Source organism: Haemaphysalis longicornis, unplaced genomic scaffold (genome assembly GCF_048455015.1).
Source record: "Haemaphysalis longicornis isolate Haplotype H1 unplaced genomic scaffold, Haemaphysalis longicornis Haplotype H1 scaffold_2, whole genome shotgun sequence".
NCBI classification, from domain to species: domain Eukaryota; kingdom Metazoa; phylum Arthropoda; class Arachnida; order Ixodida; family Ixodidae; genus Haemaphysalis; species Haemaphysalis longicornis.
This window is the reverse complement of record NW_027526295.1, coordinates 257763183-257783511: the sequence shown is the minus strand read 5'-3', so window position 1 is coordinate 257783511 and position 20329 is coordinate 257763183. Positions and strand designations below refer to the sequence as shown.

The 20329-nt window shown below is 48.1% G+C and overlaps 1 protein-coding gene across 1 annotated transcript in view; it reads right to left on the bottom strand.

Annotated features, from left to right (window-relative positions):
• Nucleotides 1-3649: 3649 nt before the first annotated feature.
• Nucleotides 3650-20329, bottom strand: part of LOC144170474 (adipokinetic hormone/corazonin-related peptide receptor variant I-like) — a 65468-nt gene continuing 48788 nt past the window's right edge. Inside the window, exons 3-4 of the mRNA XM_077700302.1 lie at nt 6163-6367; nt 3650-5242 (exon numbers count right to left, since the gene is read on the bottom strand). Of these exons, the coding sequence (XP_077556428.1) occupies nt 4605-5242; nt 6163-6367 (843 nt within the window). The 3' untranslated portion in view covers nt 3650-4604. The remainder of the gene's footprint in view (nt 5243-6162; nt 6368-20329) is intronic.

The window sequence follows — 20329 nt, the reverse complement described above, 5'->3', positions numbered from 1 at the left end:
GACCGCCGTTTGCGACAACTTTGGGGCGGCTTTCGCTACATGACCGTCGAGGAGCAAGTGTAGTGTGCGCTGCGATTTTACGCGGCGGGCAAGTTCTACCGAAGCGTTGGTGGAGACTGCACCATCGACCGTCACCAGTCGACCGTCAACCGGTGCGTGCGCAATATGATCTGTGAAGACGTGTTTCCCATACCTCGCCTTTCTTTTAGGTGGTTTGGCGGACATGGCTTCCGCAGGTTTTTGCCGTGCGTCTATCCGTCTGCAGCCGGAGCGTGCGCTTCTGTTATCGTCTTCTCGCAAAACAGTAGGGGCATTTTTTTTTACCTGAACTGGTGCAGATTAGTGCAGTGTTGTGTAGACCAGTGGAAAGTGCTACTGGGGACATCAATTAGTAAAAAAATGAACATATGCTGCACTGCGTGCACCAGTGCAGCCAGTTCCGGTTTGCGTGACGCGCATTTCTCGTGAAAAGGTAGCTGGCAGGACAGCGTATACGTATTACATATACTGTCAAGGAGACAGTCAAAGCACCGATAGCCGGTTGAGGTGGTTTATTCGCAGAGTGAAGCCGATAGAAACGCGGGTCTGAGCGTTGAGATAACCTAGCTCGTTTCTCGCGCATGCACCTTATGGGGTTCGTCTTCTTCCCCTGACACGTCTTTAACTCATATCCCCGCGTATGGATTGGACATAATCCTACCTTCCTCTTCCACATAGTTGATGCTGGTATGGAGCATACCCCGATAGCTTGACGGCCTGTTGCATCTGTTCACTATCCTCGCTACAGTAGAATCAACGGCGCGTGCCTATATTGTCAGAGGCGATCTTTACACATTTCAACGGCTTTTGTTCAACGTCAACGCTGTACGGCAGGAAGCAGAGCATCGAAAGCGATTAAAGGGAGAGCTAAGGATTAAAGTAACCGCGTGACGCCAGAAAGAGGGTAAGCCGGAATGGAAAGGGCGTGAAAGAAGAGAAGATTATGACGGGTTGAGCTCCATGAAAAAAAAAAAAAAAAAACACTATGGGGAGCTTTTTTCGAACAAAAGCGGTTAAGAGCAAAATAAAATAAAGCAAACAAATCTGAAAAGTTGTCCTTGTTGCTATTCCTTCCTTCGTAACACATGGCCACTTGGGGGATTGGCCCGAAGTTCGGAGCTTTGAAGAAATAACATGCCCGGTTCGCAAAATTCATAACACTGTGAATTTGAAAAGTAACAGTTGTAAAATAGTGCGTGCAGAGGGAAGCCTGGACGTGATGTCACTGGAGTAGGACAGGTGCGCACCACCCTTGCAAAACCCCGATTCTAGGGAGGCTGTGGCGTGTTCAAGTCTGCTTGCACACTAAGTCAAACAAACGAAATAGAAGAAACTGACGCAAACACATAATAGCAGAAAAGAAGCCGTTTAAATTAATTCGTTCCAAAAGGCAAAGAAACGAAAGCAAGGAAAGAATTTACACCATCTTCCCGCGAGGGGAACCATGGGGTAGATGCGACGCATCGGGGGTTTCCGTTGCGTTTTCGTTGGGTTAGCGTGTCCATTGTTGTTGTGTGTCCATATTTGACGCAGCATGTTCACTCCCGATGCGTCGCATCCACCCCATGGTTCCCCTCGCGGGAAGATGGTGTAAATTTTTATCGGGGTGGCCAGTGCTTGTTACGGCTGCGCCGACCATCGCGATATCAGGTCTGTTAGTCCCAATTCAAATCATCGGTGATCATCGGAGGATGTCATCGGCGGAGTGGCGGTGGAACGACTAACCGGAGCGGCGCAGTTACCGCGTTTATATGCAGCGGAATGAGAGAGAGCAGCGCATAGCAGCGCATGCGCATGTGTTAACCGAGCGCAAGTTGTGCGCAAGCTGCGCGCTAACCTGCACCCACGCACAGCTGGCATGGCGACGGAGCGAGCACTGGCGAGCGCTAACACGCAGATGGCGCTGCGGTGAGAGCGGCGCTAGCGCGCAGCTGGCACGGCGAGGAGTATGGGGGAGGGATGCGGACTACCCCGGACGACGCCGGAGAGACAAGGCGAGTGAAAGAGATGCGTCGCATCTAAAACCGCAAGTGCAATGTATTGAAAAGAAGTTGCTAATACGTATCGCCAGGTTTTCGCCTTAAAAGCACGTAGGCAGACTGGACGGAGCCGAGGAAATTTTGTGTCGAAAAGCGGAGGGTTTCAATAACGTAACACGAGCAGCAACTGTTTTGAATGTGGCGCGCTTCTATCACCCGCTTTCTTTTTTTGCCAGTCGGCCATAGTTACGTGATTGTTCTGTTGGCCACGGACGGCAGAAGCTACTCCTTAGGACGAAAATTTTCAAACAAAAAGCTCATTTGAACGCCTGGAATAAAAAATAAAATGAAATTTGTAGTGAAATACAGATTAATAAAGTAAAAGTACAATGAAATAAAGTCTTTGGATTTGCTTGCCCCCAGTAGCCACCAGTGCAGCAGTGGAACGAGAGAAAGCACTGAAAGCTGCGCCACGACCTAGTCGCGCATCCTTGGAGCGCGCTGTCCTGGACCGATTATGTCACCTCAATAATCAGCAACTAGCATGAATTGCATTTTTAAAGCGTTTTAACCCTGCCCCGAAATATTATCATGAGCTTAATATTCCGCTCCGCCTTGCCCGAGTTTCGCTCAAACCCGGGCCTTCTGGAATAGCACCCCAGAGCTCGTAAGGAAACTTAAAGGGACCCAGAAAAGCCTTCTGTAAAATTTACAAAAGGCCTGTATTGTCGCGTAGCACCAATATAGCGATGCAATGCCGTTGGAATTATTGATCTACATTCAGTATTAGCTGCGCCAGAAGCAATTAAATGCACCTCTCCCCACTTGCCGATCGACTCCTCCTCCCTCTCTGCTTCCTTCAAAGCAGCTGGAAACACTGGGAATAGCCATGTGATATCGCGACGCTCGACTTCCGTTCTGAGCTAGCTACATTCCTGCGCCTAGGCACGCGTCAATAGCTGCGGACCCGCCTTTGCCGCCTTTGCCTCGGGATCGCGCAGGAAGGAGGAAGAGCAGCCGGAAGCCAATGGCAGTGACGCCGCCGGCGGCCGACGTCGCCGGCGGCCGACCTCGCCGGCGATTGGGCAAATCAGGGGGCGCCTTTGCCGTTGCGTCAGCCGCGATCACCGTTGCGTCAGCCGCGGTCGGCTCGCTGCGGCGTCGCGCCCATCGGCTGAAAAAGGCGATCTTCAAAAATTGTTTACAAATTATCCGTACAACGTATGGGGCTCACACTTGGCTCAAAAATCCCCGGTTACGTGTTCTACTACCTGAATGCATTTGATTGCCACCTTCACAAAGCTTTTCGGGTTCCCTTTAAGTGCCCCAAGGAACTTTTTTTTTCTAGTTGAAGGCACGGGAAATTTTGGGGCCATCTGCTGCTCACAAGACCTTGTTTTTCGCCTCATGGAGCGCTTAATGTTTTCACATGTAAACACCGCTTGTTCCGGTTACGGATTTTTTTTCCTTTCGGTCGAAAGCGCGTGAAATTTGGGGCCGGCTAGCGCGCACAACATAATGCTTTCGCATGATTAAAGACGATTTCACCACGCAACGTGTACCCTGAAGGGAAAGGTTCTTTGGCAAGAATAAACTGCATTTATTAGGAACAGAAATATATGCAGGCCGGAAGCGCTGTCACCAGTATTCAACATGGCTTATTTTTATTTTCGGGAAACACCTTCGAGTTACATTCACCCAAAATCTCCATGCGGGACGGGTAACACATTCTGTTTTAATAATGCAGCTGTTTGGTTGTTAATTTGAGAAACAACCGCACGCAGAGTCTGTGCTTTCGAAGCTTTCGACAGCAAGAAGGCAAACTAAATTTCATTCGACATGCTACCGCGGGACTTGATCAAAGCCTTTTTGGAGTGCTGGGACCTGTTGGCGCTATTCCGTCAACTTCCTCGCCAGTCCCAATTCTGCATACAAATGGTTAACCGGTTTTGTTGAGATATTTTGTTTCTTCACATTCTGATGTCGTTCTAACAGCCAAGAATTTAAATCAATTGTAGCTTCATTGTTTAACACGTCTGATGCCTGTGCAACGCGGAAAATTTCGATTGACAGTGGAACGCTCCCTCACAAGTTCGTCCTGTGCATTTAAAATGGGGCACTCGATATACAATTGGTTCGAGGGCCTTCGGAAGGCCTTTGAAACGGCCGTATAGCACAAGCATAGGCAAATTATGTAATTACCTGTAAGAAACAGTGCCTTTTTTCAAAACTCCATATCCAGAGCAGAATGTGAGAACAATTTTGAGAACGTGTGAGAACAATTCATAATAGGCAAGCGCTATGCCTGGTGGCACCTTTCGTGGCGCAATGCGTCCGCTTCTAACAAGACAACACGGACGTGAACAACGTAGCCATTCTTTAATCAAAAGCCCGACCTTTCCAGTCACCAGGCTCGTATTCACGTCCATCCACAACTGAGATCGTCTGTTTTTGGGATGTGCTGTTCGAATGACTGGACCTCCTGGAAGCTTCCTACATAGCTTACAAACGATGACAACGAGTAACCCTGTATCCGCTGCTGTACAACCTCTTATCAACGTCCAATCACCGAGTGTCGCACCCGCTTCACAGGCTGTGGTTCTTTTTCGGCGAGAGCGCAGCGCAGTGTGCCGCTCTGTTGACTTGCGCCGAGCGGGGCTCCATCGGGGAGGGCATGCAGCCTCCGTCCGCCGTGAACGCGCACATGTCCCTCATCTCTACGATGCACAGCGGGCCGCAGTCTCTGGGCAAGGCCGCGCGCTCCTGCTTGGCTCCGACGGTGGCCACGGCAGCGACGACCGTCTTGGGGATCCACGAGTGAAGCGTGCGCCTCGAGATGCGCCTGAGCGACGAGTAGTAGCGGCCGTCGTTGTCCTTGAACGTCGGCTGGGGGCGCACCCTTTCTGGCGGGAAGCAGCCGGGCTGGCAGCACGGCAGCTTGAAGCGGCCCGTGTAGCTGCCGTAGACGAGCGGGTTGACGCACGAGTTGGACACGGCGAACATGAAGAGCGACGACTGCAGGTAGTCGTCCACGTCCTTGGCGCTGGCGGCGTCCAGCTGGTACCACAGCACCATCACCACGTACGGCGTCCAGCAGAGGAAGAAGGCCAGCACGATGACCACGGTGAGCCGCAGGGTGCGGTACTGGGCGCGCTGCATGCGCCGCATGTCCGAGCACCGAAGGCGCGTGCTTCGCGCGTACTCGTTCCCACCGCCGTCCTGGGCTGCGCGGATATGGAGGGAGCAATAAGGGCACAGCGCTGCAGGCGTAGAAATTTGCAGCTCTACTTTGGTTAGTAAGAAACCGAATAAGAAGATTGATGTTTCATGCACCCCTGCCCCTACTTCTATACGTTCCATTGTATATCGCTGACAGCTTAAAGCACAGTTTAGTCACATTTCCAAGACGAACTAACTTTCACGTGCTATCACGAACTATTTTTGCCGCCTGTGCTGCATATTGCATGCGCTCAGTTGCTTTATGAACTATGGAAGGACAAGCTTGCGTTGTTGATGATTGAATCCCTGTCCTGTTTCCGCGCATAAATTCGCGGTGCTATTTCTGAGACCACTGTAACAATACGGCAGGAATCTTAAATAGTTGTGTATCTGATACCTTTATAAATGTAATTGTGCTTTCACATTCGGTGCTTAATGCGCCAGCAATAACAGGCGCAGCGTGGTTTGGAGGCCCTGAATAAATTAGTCATTTTGGAAGTTCATTACGTTGACTTGATGCGCATTACATTAGAGCTGTTCTGTTTCAGCTCCACAAGAAATTACCACTGTCGATCCAAGGAACAGTGAGGGGTTCCCTCAGTGTTCTTTTCTTCTAACACGGGAACATACCCTCAGCTGCCGCTGAACGCATTGCTTGCTAAGGTGCCATGAGCCTCATCGGTCGTCAATCCCCGACTTCCCGCGGACTGCCTCAGGCACAAGCGGGCAATTGTTTTTCGTATCGATTCCTATTGGAACTAGCTTCGGCTAAAATAGTTGGTATGCTGATAACAGTGTCGGCTGACTGTTGTGTATAGCTGCTTGTCTTTATAACTTGCCAAATATATGTTATCCGAACGAGAAACACCCATTCGGCGTCTGGTGGGGCAGATAAGTAAAGGAGGATGAGACGAACGTGATTTACCGTCTGAATCTTTGGCCTGTCGGTGAATCTCGCAGAGTATACGCCCGTAGGACAGGATGATGGCGGACAGCGGGAAGCCGTAGAGCACCAGCAGACAGAACAGGTTGTACAGCGTCTCGTGCACACGTGACGGGAACGAAGAAAACGTCACGCACTGGTTGAATCCCGGCACCTCGGGATGCTCCATGACATGAAAGATGACTGCCTGCAAATACGTACCAAGGTAAATATAAATGGTAGCGAAGGTTCGGGCAAAAAGCGGTTCAGAACGTATTGCCAGCGACATCAACATGGGGGCTTATGGGAGTGGCGATTGAAGCGCGACTAGGTGAGGAGGGAACAAACACTAGTAACAAAAAACCAAGTTTTGTTCAACAATAAAACAACAATTATATTTTACGAACTATATTTATTTCTGAATCACATTTATTTAGGCACAGTGTATAAATAATTTATGAAAATGCCGTTCATTCTCAAAAATCTTTTTTGTAGCGCCCTCTGAAGAATGGCACATGTCATTGCTTTGTGATGCAGTCCTTGTAGTGATCGGAAAGGCGCTCCTAAAGTTCGTCTGCTAGGAAACGCCCCTCGCGTGTTTTGGTGGTGCGCATTTGCATTCGTTTTTCCTTGTTAATTTGGTGTGCACTTAATTTTTGCTGTGCGCGGAGTTGCGAGGTGCGTTGTATCGTCGGTGAACACGTGTAGTACCGTGCCCGGCAGGCACGGTGAACTACGGGACGATGCTGCCAACGGTTGGAGCGGAGCGCTTTCGTCGGTACCTACAGAAACGATGTGCTGTACAAGTTGCAACAGCAACTCCCGTACACCTGGCGTTTTACTGCACCATTTTCCTCTCATTTCCACAGGTAACGCGAAACTATTGTACTGTTAATATGTGCACGGGGTTGTGTAAGGGGACGTGGTGGTGCTTCGAAAAAAATAGGTCTAAAGCTTATGTTACAGTTATCTCTTGATTTCACCTCAGGCTGGCTCAGAGCAAGTTGTGTCAATTACTCTAGGACTTCTCGGCGTAGTACCACTCGAATTTAAACGAGTCGCTTTAATTGTCTATCTCAGTGTCTTCTCTATTGCATTACAACGCTTGTAGTGCTCGTTGCTTCCCGCACTTGTATGCACAAGCATTATTTCCATCGCAGTACTGTGTTGTGCTGCTCCGTGCTGCGCTGCTGCCAGATCTTTCCTGCTATGTGCTTTTACATACTGCCGTCGCTTTCGTTTGCATTGATCCATTTTTCCTCTTTTTACTTATCTGTTGCCACACATGCCTAATAATGCAACCAGGAAATTGCAGGCGTGAATGCTGAGTGAACTTCTGTAGAAACCCTTGTCTACTTGATAAGACGCCGGGACAGCTGCGGTGTGCTCGCTGCACTTTCGTGAATTGGCATTCCTGCGGCCCGGTTTTCTGCGTGAAGATGCAGTGCCTAGTTCTTTTCTCTTGTTTCGAAGTAGTTCTGCTGTTGACGCTTTCATTGCTCATAATGCTATGTGTTACGGGTGAAGTCAATTTTTCGGCGCGTAAGGAAAATCATAATGCATGTAGTGCCCACGAACATTTTGTACTTATTGTATACGTGCTCATTTCGTGCAGTGTGGTAAATTTGTTTTATGTTCATCCTGGAATAAAATTCAAATGTCTTGACTATAGCATGAATTTGCGTTATTTCTTCTCTTAGAACAGAAGAACACAAACTGAGCACGCATTATATAACCTTGATCTATACTTAAGGCACGCACGCGTACCTGCGTATGTGCGACGCAATTAAACTTAGCAGTGGCGTTGGTAGAAATTGGTATCGGGGTAAGGAGTGGGCACGTTTTTTATATAAAAGGGGGGCCGGGGAGAGTGGTCAAGTGTCATTTTGGGCTCTGCATCCCAAGGCAGAAAAAAAATTCCGGTCGGGGGGGGTGTACGTTTGCCACCCGCTGCAATCAAAATAAACAACTGATAGCCTTTATACAGCAGTGGAAGGCATGAATAGAGAATAAAGGTTCAGAGGAGATGCAAGATGCTTTTATAAACCCCGAGGCGAATCATACGACACTATGCTAAAGTGCGTTTCTCTAGTCACGAGTATAAGCTGGCGTTGACTTGAAGCACACACGCCAAGGGCTCGCCAACTTGCGTCAGATGGCAATGACATGAGCCCTCAGCGACCACAGTCCTGCTAAGGCTATTTTGAAGTCAAATTTTCCCGCTAATGCCACCAAAATGACGTCACTTTCTGACCGGATCTTGCGTCACATCCTGTTTATTTTTTGTTCCGCCGGAAGTGTTCCCTCCTCACACAGATGGCGCTAAGCCCCATGAGCAGCTTAAGAGCCGCCATTTTCTGAACGTATGGGCTTCTATGGAAGCTTCGCTACCAGTTATATTTACCTTGTACGTACCACAAAGAACAGCCTGAGATTGAACACTGGTGTCAATATGGTCAATAAAGGGACGTCCTGAACCTAAACCACGTGACTTTCGTAGCCCTTCAAGTCCTGTGATATTGTACTGGCACAAAAGGGGGAATAATTCCTCAGGTCACCCGATTCTGCTGACGTGCTGTACATGAAAAAGCATTGTGGCTCCGCCTGGCGATACTTTACTGCTACATGGGGTATACGCGCCATCTGATTTCATGAAGCTGCCATAATGCAGATTCCTTGCTTCTGAGCCCAATGGTATGCGGTCTGGTAACCGATGAAAACGCAGAAATGAAAGAGAAGGAGCCAGCAGACTTGGTAGCAGGAACGTCTTTCATAAGTTTTGCAAGGGAAAGCCATACTGCTTGTACGTGCAGCCTTTGTCAAAATGTTGTGGGCCAAGCCGGAAACGCGCACGCTGCAAAAATTTCAATGCACAAGCTTACGTACCGAGCGAGGCTGAAACTTTTTATGCAGGAAAGCTAGGGAAAACGCCTTTCATTCTTGCTGCCTTATAATGTTTTTGCTACATTTAAAGGTAAAGCCGATTATTTGAATCCTTTGTGGTCGAGAAGGCTTAGGACTGGCCCACAAAATTTTGACGAAGGGTGTACAAAGCCCGTACGCATACGTAGGTGCCCTAAGGGATTTATTTTAGTGCGGGTGCGTGGAATGTTGAGCTCATCCGCATCTCCCAATGCCGGGCTTTTCTCCCTTGGGGCATAAAATGCTTTCCCAAACTAAACTAAAAAATAGGAAATTAGGGAAAGTATCAAAACGTATACCGCATTTCATTTCTACAATAATGCATATTTCGGGAAAGTTCCACTTGTAATCGTTAGAAAAGCGTAAATGGACATAATTGGTCGAACGAAATCTTGAAAAACAAGAAAATAAGAAATATATAATATAATTACGAGAAAATGGCGAACCGTGTAACGCCCTGCATTTCCGCAATAATGCAGATTTCGGGAAATTTCCAAATGTAATCGTTGTAATAACGTAAATGGAGATAATTGGTCGGACGAAATTCTGAAAAACTAAATATAATAAAAAAACATAAAATAATTACGGAAAATGGCGAACCGTGTAACACCCTACATTTCCACAATAATGAAGATTTTCAAAAGTTTCACCTGAAATCATTATAATAGTGTGATTGGAGATAATTGGTCGGACAGGATATAGAAAAAAAAATTAGGATGCAGAAAACTCACACTCAAGACAGGCGGCATAAGAATGCTACGCATTAGTAGATAATTGTCTGAATTTCTGCAGAACTTTACCTGCGAGATCCCCCTGTCCGTCTTCAAAACTGAGACTGACGGACCGGAAGAATTAACATTGAAATAACACGGCGCTAACTCTTTCTACTGAGCCATTCTGCCGCGTGGTGTTATAATTATGAACTCATCGGCATACTGGGCGCCGATGACAAGCCATTCTGCCGCGTGGTGTTATAATTATGAACTCATCGGCCATGCTGGGCGCCGATGACAAGCCGGGAGCGTCACGTGGTCACTCTTTCTCTCCGTTACGGGACGTGAGCCTCGCATGCGCCTCGTTAATCCCGAGTCCATTAAGGGATTAACTCCTCTATCTAAACTATACCATTGTAATCCCGTTTTCCAACGAGGATAGCAAAGCAGCTGCATTTTACCTAGGATGGAAACTCCAGCTGCCGGCTTGGAAGGATCCTCTGAGAGGGTAAGCGCCTCTCCATGTGATGGACCCTAAGTGCGATTTCCGGCATTTGCGGGGTCTGCCCAAGCGCACTGAAGGCGTGCGACACTGGCTGCGACTTAAGGTTGCCTACACCCGAAGCTTCTCGTTTAATTAAGCTTGGCTCGGTAGCATCGCCATTGTGCCCAGTGTGCTCTACTACTGAAAACATCAGGCACATTTTAAGCCGCCGCCCGCGATATGCTAGTCAACGGGCATCAGCACCGAAGGCACTTGTGCGACTTTGACGTGGAAGGGCTCCAGAACTTTCGCCCTTCCTTGGACCCTGGCGAAATCATGACGAGGCAGTGCTGGGAGAAGAACTCTGCTTCTTTTTTTTTTTTTTTTTTGCGGGAGTGGGGTAAAAAAGGGGCTGTGAACCCTCTGAACACATACGTTTTATATATATCTATACCTACCCTCCCCCCACTTTTTGTTTATTTTCTTTCTTTCTCTCTCTATTTCCCCCCTTTCATCTTACTGTATTCACCCTCGTCTGGAGTAGCAAGCCCTACCGTTACTGGGGCTGACCTCTCCAGCTTTCAATAAGGATCTCTCTCTCTCTCTCTCTCTCTCTCTCTCTCTCTCTCTCTCTCTCTCTCTCTCTCTCTCTCTCTCTCTCTCTATCTATCTCTCTATCTATCTATCTATCTATCTATCTATCTATCTATCTATCTATCTATCTATCTATCTATCTATCTATCTATCTATCTATCTATCTATCGTCTAGGTTCCGGGGTCTTTGCAGAAGCGAGGGGGGTAGTGGTGGTGCTTAAACATTGATTTCTCTTGAGAGGAGGTTCGCGCTCAAGAGCGGGGGAAGCTCTCAGTCCCGGGCTCCTGCGGCGGCTGCTGTGGGCCACTTAAGTACGGGCTCGCCGGTGTTTGCGCTTCGTAGCGCGAGCGGTCGGACAATTTGTTTGAGGATAAGCCGACATCGCGCGAGCAGCGAAGCGGCAACTACTGAAGAGGGTAGAACGGGATAAAGAGATGAGACCTGGTCTTTGGATTTCGTGGAGACGAAAGATTGTCGCGCAAATTGCTAAGCGTAAATGACTGAAACGCGAAACGTTCTTAAGCCCAACGCTGATGCGTAACATCATCATCATCACCAGCCAATCTACGCCCACTGCAGGGCAAAGGCCTCTCCCATTATTATCCAATTACCTCGGTCCTGTGCCAATTGTGACCAATTTATCCCCGCGAACTTCTTGATCTCATCTGCCCATCTAACTTTCTGCCGCCCCCTGCAACGCTTGCCTTCTCTAGGGATCCACTCTGTTACCCTTAATGACCAGCGGTTATCTTGCCTTCGCATTACATGCCCTGCCCACGTCCATTTCTTCTTCTTAATTTCTACTAATATGTCTTTAACACCAGTTTGCTCCCTGACCCACTCCGCTCTCTTCTTGTCCCTTAATGTTACACCTATCATTTTCCGCTCCATTGCCCTCTTAGTCGTTCTCAATTTAAGTTGAACCCTCTTAGTGAGCCTCCAAGTTTCTGCCCCGTAGGTGAGTACCGGTAAGATGCAGCTGTTATACACTTTCTTCTTCAGGGACAATGGCAGGCTGTCATTCATTATCTGAGAATGTCTGCCGTATGCACTCCACCCCATTCTGATCCTTCTAATTATCTCTGCCTCATGGTTGGGATCCTGGGTCACAACTTGGCCTAAGTAGATATATTCTTTTACCACTTCCACTACCTCACCCCCTATCCCAAACTGTTGTGCTGTCCCGAGGTTATTGATCATTACTTTAGTTTTCTGCATATTAATTTTCAGGCCCACAGTTCTACTCCGTTCGTCTAGTGCGGAAAGCATGCTTTTCAATTCGTCCCCCGAGTTACTAAGCAAGGCAACGTCATCAGCAAATCTGAGGTTACTGAGGTATTCTCCTTTAACCCTTGCTCCCACCTGTTCCTAATCCAACGTTGTGAATACTTCTTGTAAACATGCTGTGAATAACATTTGAGAAATTGTGTATCCTTGTCTGACGCCCTTCCTTATAGGTATTTTACTGCTCTCCTTATGGAGGATGATGGAGCTGTGGACCCATTTTAGATATTCTCTAGTATTTTTACATAATGCTCATCTACTCCCTGGTTCCGTAATGCCTGAATAACTGCTATGGTTTCGACCAAGTCGAATGATTTCTCATAATATATGATGGCTATATATAGGGGTTCAGAATACTCAGGGCACTTCTCTATCACCTGATTGATCGTGTGAATATGGTCTATTGTTGAATAACCTTCACGGAACCCTGCTTGTTCTTTAGGTTGACTGAAATCTAAGGTTGCAGAAATTCGGTTAGCGATTACCTTGGTAAATACCTTGTAGACGACTGACAGTAAGCTGATCGGTCGGTAATTTTTCAAGTCCTTCATGTCGCCTTTCTTATGGATTAGGATGATGTTCGCGTTCTTCCGAGATTCCGGTACGCTTGCGGTAATTAGGCATTGCGTATACAGGTTTGCCAGTTTTTCAAGTACAATTTCTCCTCCATTTTTCAAGAGGTCTCCTGTTATCTGATCCTCACCAGGTGCTTTGCCCTCTTTCATTTCTTTCAAAGCCTTCCTTACTTCTTCGGTCGTTGCTGGTGGGATGTCTATCTCCTCTGAACTACTTTCTCGTTCGGCATTATCCTGGATGTCCGGGCTACTGTACAGATCCCTATAGAACTCCTCGGCCACTGTGACTATGTTATCCCTATTAGTGATGACATTGCCTTGCTTGTCTTTAATTGCATACATCTGATTTTTCCCCACGCCAAGACGCCTCTTTACTGCTTTCAGGCTACCTCCGTTCTTTACAGCGTATTCGATCCTCTCCATATTATACTTCCGTATGTCAGCTGTCTTATACTTATTGATTAACTTCGAAAGCTCCGCTAGTTCTATTCTGTCAGCTGGGGTGGAGATTGCCATGGTTTGCCGTTTCCAAATTAGATCTTTCGTCTCCTGGGAAAGTTTACCAGTATCCTGCCTAGCCATCGTGCCCCCGACTTCTACTGCACACTCCGTGATAAAGCGTGTAAGGTTGTCGCTGGCTTCCTGTGTCGTAAGCTCGGCTTCCTCGGTAAGAGCTCAGTATCGGTTCTGCAGCGCGATCCTGAATTCTTCTACTTTACACCTTACTGTTAGCTCATTAATGAGCTTCTTTCGTATTAGCTTGTTACGGTCCCTCCTCAAATCTAGCCTAATTCGAGATCTTACCTTACGATGGTCACTACTCCTTACCCTTCCGAGCACTTCCACATCCTTCACAACGCCAGGGTTATCGCATAATATGAAGTCTATTTCATTTTTACGGTCCCCATTCGGGCTCCTCCACGTCCACTTCCAGCTCTCCCGTTTACAGAAGGAGGTATTCATTATGCGTAGGTTATTCCGTTCTGCAAACTCAACTAGTAGGTCCCCCTTGCTATTTCTACACCCCAGACCATAGTTCCCAACTACCTTGTCTCCAGCCTGATGCTTGCCTACTTGAGCATTGAAATCTCCCATAACTACGGTATACTGTGTTTTTACTTTAGCCATTGCCGATTCCACATCTTCATAGAAGCGTTCCACTACCTCGTCGTCATGGCTGGATGTGGGGGCATAGCCTTGCACCACCTTGAGCTTGTACCTCTTATTGAGCCTAATTACAAGACCTGCTGCCCTTTCGTTAATACTATAGTATTCTTCTTTGTTGCCAGCTATGTTTTTATTGACTAGAAATGCCACGCCCAGTTCTCTTCTGTCCTCTAGACCACGGTAACATAGAACATGTCCATTTTTCAGCACCGTAAAGGCTTCACCTGTTCTCCTAACCTCACTAAGCCCTATGACATCCCATTTGATGCCTTTTAATTCCTCGAACAACACCTCTAGACTCGCTTCACTAGATAAGGTCCTCGTGTTAAACGTTGCCAGGTTCAGATTCCAATGGCGGCCTGTCCGGGTCCAGGTATTCTTAGCACCCCCTGCTGCGTCACAGGTCTGACCGCCGCCGTGGTCAGTTGCTTCGCAGCCGCTGGGGACTGAGGGCCGTGGGTTAGTTGGCGTATTCATGGGAGGTTGTGGCCGTTACTACATCAGGGTGGCCAATCCTGCTCTGGTGAGGGAATGCGTTACCGGCAATAGTCGCCGGGGTCAGGCCGCACCCCAAGCCCCAACTGCAATTCCATAATTGCGATTTTTTTTTTTTTTTTTGGGGGGGGGGATTGTCCAGATTGTTCAGCACCGGGATTCGAGCCACGGTCTTTCTACACGCGAGGCGGAAAATCAAAGATGCCCGGGGCACATATCGTAACAAAACACCTAGCGTATTTTCTTCACGCGGCGGAGACTGCATGAGCTGGGTCCTGGGCGTCTGTGCGAACGCGAACGCGTAACAACGAGCGAATAAAGTCATGCGAGGCCAAACGCGGAATGACAAGCCGCGACACGCAGCAGAGCACGTCCCGATATCCTTTCACGTCTCACTAACAATTGCGTAGCACTCTGCGCAAATAATTTTCCCTCTCACTGACGGGGCGTGCGCTACAAAAGCGAAGCATGATACGGTGAAAAGTTTAATCATGGTAATTCTACTGTAAGTAAGGAATCAATTACGAAATAAATGGATGGAGGGAGGGAGGGAACGATAACGAATAAAGTAGACGTCAGAATAAGAAAGGAAATAAAATAATAAAGGTGACAAAAAAAAAGAGAAACGCACTGTTCTCCACATTTGGTAACAAAAGCATAAGCAAGAAAAAGTGCCTGCTAGCTTCTTACGTTCAACCATTAGGTGTCATCTGTCACCCTCATTAAAATTTCGGCCGGAGTCGCATCACATCTGCTGCGCACAAGGCAGATGGGGCAATGCCTCAGCCGCGAACCTCGGCCGGCCGGAGCTCGCTACGCAGCGTTACAGCCCAGCGAGACGCCTAGCATGTCCTTGCGCAATATGAACCTTCTTTATTGTATCAAGTATCTCTGCACCCACTTCTTCTTTTCAAGCCGGCGAAAAATTTCGCCCCACAGGCCACGAAACAGAATTCCGCCCTCGAAAACCGAGGAGCCAAGAGTTTGAATACCGAGTCTGACGTCTCTTGAGATTTGTTCTAACTCCTGCGTTGAAAACGTCCGCGAGTGCGTAACAACAGCAACAGCGACAACGACAGCAAATACTTGGCTTTCACAAGGAGCATTCCGAGCCGAGTGCAGTGTGCTTGCTTGGTTTCTAAAGACGTCCTTTCTTGTAACGGTCAACGCACGCTGTCACTGCCCTTTAAAACCAGTTAAGAGCGCGAAGTACGAAAATCTAGGCAAATTCTATGGACGCGCTTTGTGCAAATAAAGGCGAAGGCTAAGCACCGCCTTCTGTTGGCGGTTGGACCTCCAAGTCTCATCTTCTCTTGGAGATACATAACACTCCAGACGAAATGCGAAATAGTTGCAGTGCACGTCCCTAACCAACAAAGTAGACTGATGCCCACGGGTCAAAGTGGACAGATTGTAGCCACTACAAGGCAAAGTACTGCCGGCAGTGGAGAACCGGTGCTAGGAAAAGTTTCTAACTAAAAGCTTACGCACGGAATAAACATCACGTTTACCTTACCGCCCAAGCGACTGGATGTCTACAATAACGAGGATAGATTGGCACAGGAAATGCCATTTTTCAGGAACCTGACAGGGAATGCCGTGAAACGAGGGGCAATCTACTTTGTAGATGCCAGCTTCCGAGATTAAATCCCTGGCGAGGCGGTATTAAACAAGCAACCTAGGCGCAAGGTGACAGAAAATGGAGCCTTTTCCTATTCCACGGCTACAGTGCCAGGTTTCGAAACACTGTCGATGACACAGGCAAAAATAACTACCACCCAAAACTACCGGAATAAAAGACGTGTAGGCCACTGATAAAAAATAATGCAGCGGCAACAGAGACTGGAGTCTTAATGAACACGCAGTGGTACGATAGCGTGCCCCGGAATTGTCGCTGGGGAGCTAAGGCGAATGGGGTTTTAACCGAAACCGATGAAAAGGCTCTGAGCTCGTGTCGTAATTCGATAAACAGGGCTACACTACAGTGTAGCAGATTATAGTTGACACTATGTCTCTCTGGTTGGCTCTGAAATTCGCGCCCCGATTAATATCGCCGCTTTCTCTTCCGCTTCACGCGCCGTGTTCAGAGCGCTCTTAACGGGACCCTGCAACACTTTCGATAAGCGCTTTCACTATTTCCTTCGCGTCTGCAACTACTGCGAACGGTATAGTTATCGCCAGCACGGAGCGGCACTTCGTGATTTGCTCGTCGCACCTGATGCGCCTTCCATTTCCGCTTTGTTTTCGTGGCTTTTTTAAAAAGTTGCTATCGAAAAGCGTTCATTGTTGCAACTCGAGGAACACCGGCCAAGGGCCGCTACATGTCTTTAGTGATGCAATTCGAGCCGTCGAAGAACGCCAAGACCGGGAAAGGGAGCAAAATCTTTTGAGCGAGTTTGCAAGTAATCTGATGAGCTTAGAGCAGTAATTTTTGGTTGAGCTACTTAACGACCCCCTAATCTAAGTACTGGTTGTGTTGGGTGACTACGTTCTGAAAGCATTCAAGATTTCAAACAAAAGTTGAAAAAAGTGTTGCAGGGTCCCTTTAACGTCCCAGCTAAGGCTAGCTAGCCATTGGCCGTCACTGAGTCGTACGCGCGCTTGCGCCCACCCGTCTTTTCCGGTGTTTGTGTGACCGTGCGTCGGGCGAGTGGAGATAATCTGGCCCCCATAGTGACGATAAATTGCCGCTGCGGGCGGCCTTGGAGCGAGCTTACGGGCGGCTAATCCGCCTATCGGCTTCCCCTGGAAACGTGTCGTCAATTCCATGCAGTGCTCTGGAATCAGTGCATGCTGAACGGGCGTAGGGATTTCGCCAAGTCAGAACGTAAACTACCTTGTTGCTAAGTGGTGAGCTTGCTTGCCACAAGGTAAACATCGCCAAAAGTGGACTTTTTTGGTAGCGTGAAGGGGGCGGGCGGAGAGGGACGCTTCTCCGCGCGCGTTTCTTCTCTATAGAAAGCCGGTCCTGTAGCTTCCATGCGCGTTGCGCGTGAGAAAACGCGTCGGTCTCCGCACAAGCGATTGGCCACTTAGAGATTTAAATGGCGAGGAAGACTTTGAGAGAGCATGGAAAACAGATCGACTGTCGGTTATACTATTCAAAACAGTCGCTGAGAAACAACAGGGCTCAGATTCGCAAAGCTGTCGCAAGAACGTAAGATACCGTAAGCGTTGTTTTCTTCTTTTTTTTTTTTTTTTTGTAGCGTGAGTTACACTGGCCGAGGTTGAGTAGTTTTGCGTGGCTCTTGGAGAACCGTGCTGCGCATGAGCGAGGAGCAGTCCGTCTCACGCGCACAGCTGGCGCGCCGGAGCAGCCGCCGCCGAGACTGGACTGGGCTGGATTGGATTGGACGGGATTGGATCGGATTGGAAATTATTTTAGAAGCACTAAGCATGATAATCAGCTAATCCTAGACAACCAGGAAACCTAAGGAATAACTAGCTGAACCTCAGCTCACGCTACGTATATCCTGGCATAGCCGAGCTAAGCCACTGCTAATTTTTAAGCGATAGCGTTCTTAGAGGGACCGATGGCGTGCTGTCAAAAAAATTACCCGCACCTCCCCGAGGGGGATCGTGAGTATGCAGAGCATCTTTGTTGCGATACCGGCGTTAATTGCGTTGTTAATTACGGTATTACGGTGTTGGGTGTTGTTACGTTGTTATTCCGTATTAAATTGCGAATGGTTACCATCATCATCACACATTGCTTGAATACTTTGAATGTATGAGACTAAGAGTGCGCCTAAGAGAGCGCCTAAGAGAGCGACTAAGAGAGCGCGCACCCGGAGGCAGAAGCGCGCCAACCCGAAGACGACGCGAAGAGGAGGAGGGGAGAGGAGGTGTGAGAGCGCGCTAGCAGCTGGAGTGGAGAGGAGGATGAGAGAGGGCGCGCATGCGCGCTTATCACAGCTGGTGGGGGTGGAGCCGCGGAGGGAGGAGCGCGACAGCGCACAGACGGCGTGGAGAGGAGGAGGGGAGAGGAGGGTACGAGCGCGCGTTATCGCACAGCTGGCGTGAAGAGGAGCGGTGCGGACGGACGCACGTTCGACGCATAACAGGCCCCCGCTATAAGATGCTCTGCATCTAAAAACTAATGCATTTCCCCATAGACCCGTTGGTCCACCGTAAAGCTCTGATAAGATCTCTGGACGCACGGCGCATGCGTGAAACCGGGCTTCCGCTGTGCCAGAACGGTTACTTGAGAATCGCGAAAAAGAAGCAGTTCTAGATAAGGCAATAGACGCATTGATCACGGAGAAGAAGTAAAATGGTATACCTTTATCTCACAAACAACGTATCGGTATACATTTATATCGTTCGTAGACGCGTGCGCGAAAAATCGTCTCATGGGTTCGTTTTTCATTTGCGATTTGGGGCTTCGAACGTTTGACGATCGATTGAATGTACATTCAGCGAAGGTTAGACGCACTTTTAGCGAAGATTAGATGCACTTTTAGTGAAGGTTTTGACGCACTTTTGAAGCCGTTTTGATGTAAAAAAAAGCTTTCGTGCTTCTTTCAACTTTCTTTAGGAAGGGATGATAATTCTTTTTAATTTGCCGGAACCTTGGCTTCTTACGGGAATTAACAAAGCATTGGCGCCGGAGAATTAGAAGCTGCTCCTGCAATATCTAAGTATGAATGAAATCAGACTAAATTTTTTTGATTGATTGATTGTGGGGTTTAACGCGCCGACGCGACGCAGGCGATGAGGCGCGCCGTAGTGGAGGGCTCCGGATTAATTTTGACCACCTGGGGATCTTTATCGTGCGCCGAAATCTCGTACACACGGGCGTTTTTGCTTTTCGCCTCCATCAGAAAAGCGGCCGCCGCGGCCGGGAATCGAACCCACGACCTTGTGCTCAGCAGCGCAACGCCTTAGCCACTGAGCCACCGCGGCGGGTGACTAAATTATTTTACTCCCGTCGTTGTTGACGTTGGGAACACGTCCGGGACTCAGACAAGAAGCCTACAAAGGGTTTGCAAATCATAGCCCAGATTACCCAGCTGGTTGAAACAGCCTGAATTTGCTTCTTGCCGCACGCGGTACGGCCGAGCGAGGAAATCATCACTTTGCAACACTAAAAAGAAAATATAAAATCAAATAAACGCTTAACACGCGCTATAATGGTGTCACTAACGCAATTATAATAGTTTAGTCTACGGAAATTGGCATGGGCATCGTTGATTTAAAAGCCTTCAATGGCACTGAGGGATATTTCGAACTCGTGAGAGAGCGCTTAAACGGATTTTTGCTGAAGCCAGTGAACAAGTCACCTGAACACGAAATGAACAACAGTATTGCTCGTGAAATCAATAACTTCAGGCACAGTAGCCACGAAGGGCCATTAACATCTCCTGAAACAGAGAAACACCGAAAATATTCCTTTACAGTTACCCAGAAAACTAAAGCGAATGACAAAAACTAACAAACACTTGCACACGCACATAAACAATCCCGAAATTTGAAATAGGGCTAGACAGATACTCTTTGGAAGACACCCAGCCAGCATAACGTTATTTGATCCGAGAAAACGTAATGGCTCGTGCACGTGGATGAACTGAGTAGCTAAAGCAGCACAAACAGGAAAATAACAAAGTTGGGAAAAGTGGTAGCCTCCATGCATAATACTCTCCATAAAGCCAAGTTACTTCGCGCTGAGATTTATTTAAGCGTATTAGTTAAATTTGAAGAACTCAGAAATGCTTTACTTAGCACATTCAAAAATTCTCATGTTGCACTGTAGAAGGGTAGATTGCAAATCAAACCTTTTCAGTTTTCATAGCACCTATGGCATCGAACACTTGAAGGATGTTCAGAGCTTTTCTTAGTAATTCATCAAAAAATCAAAGGCAGCGTGCACAGCGGTGCAAGCCTGATATCACAGCTTGGCTGTGTTCGTCTCACTAAGCTACATTCGATGAGCACC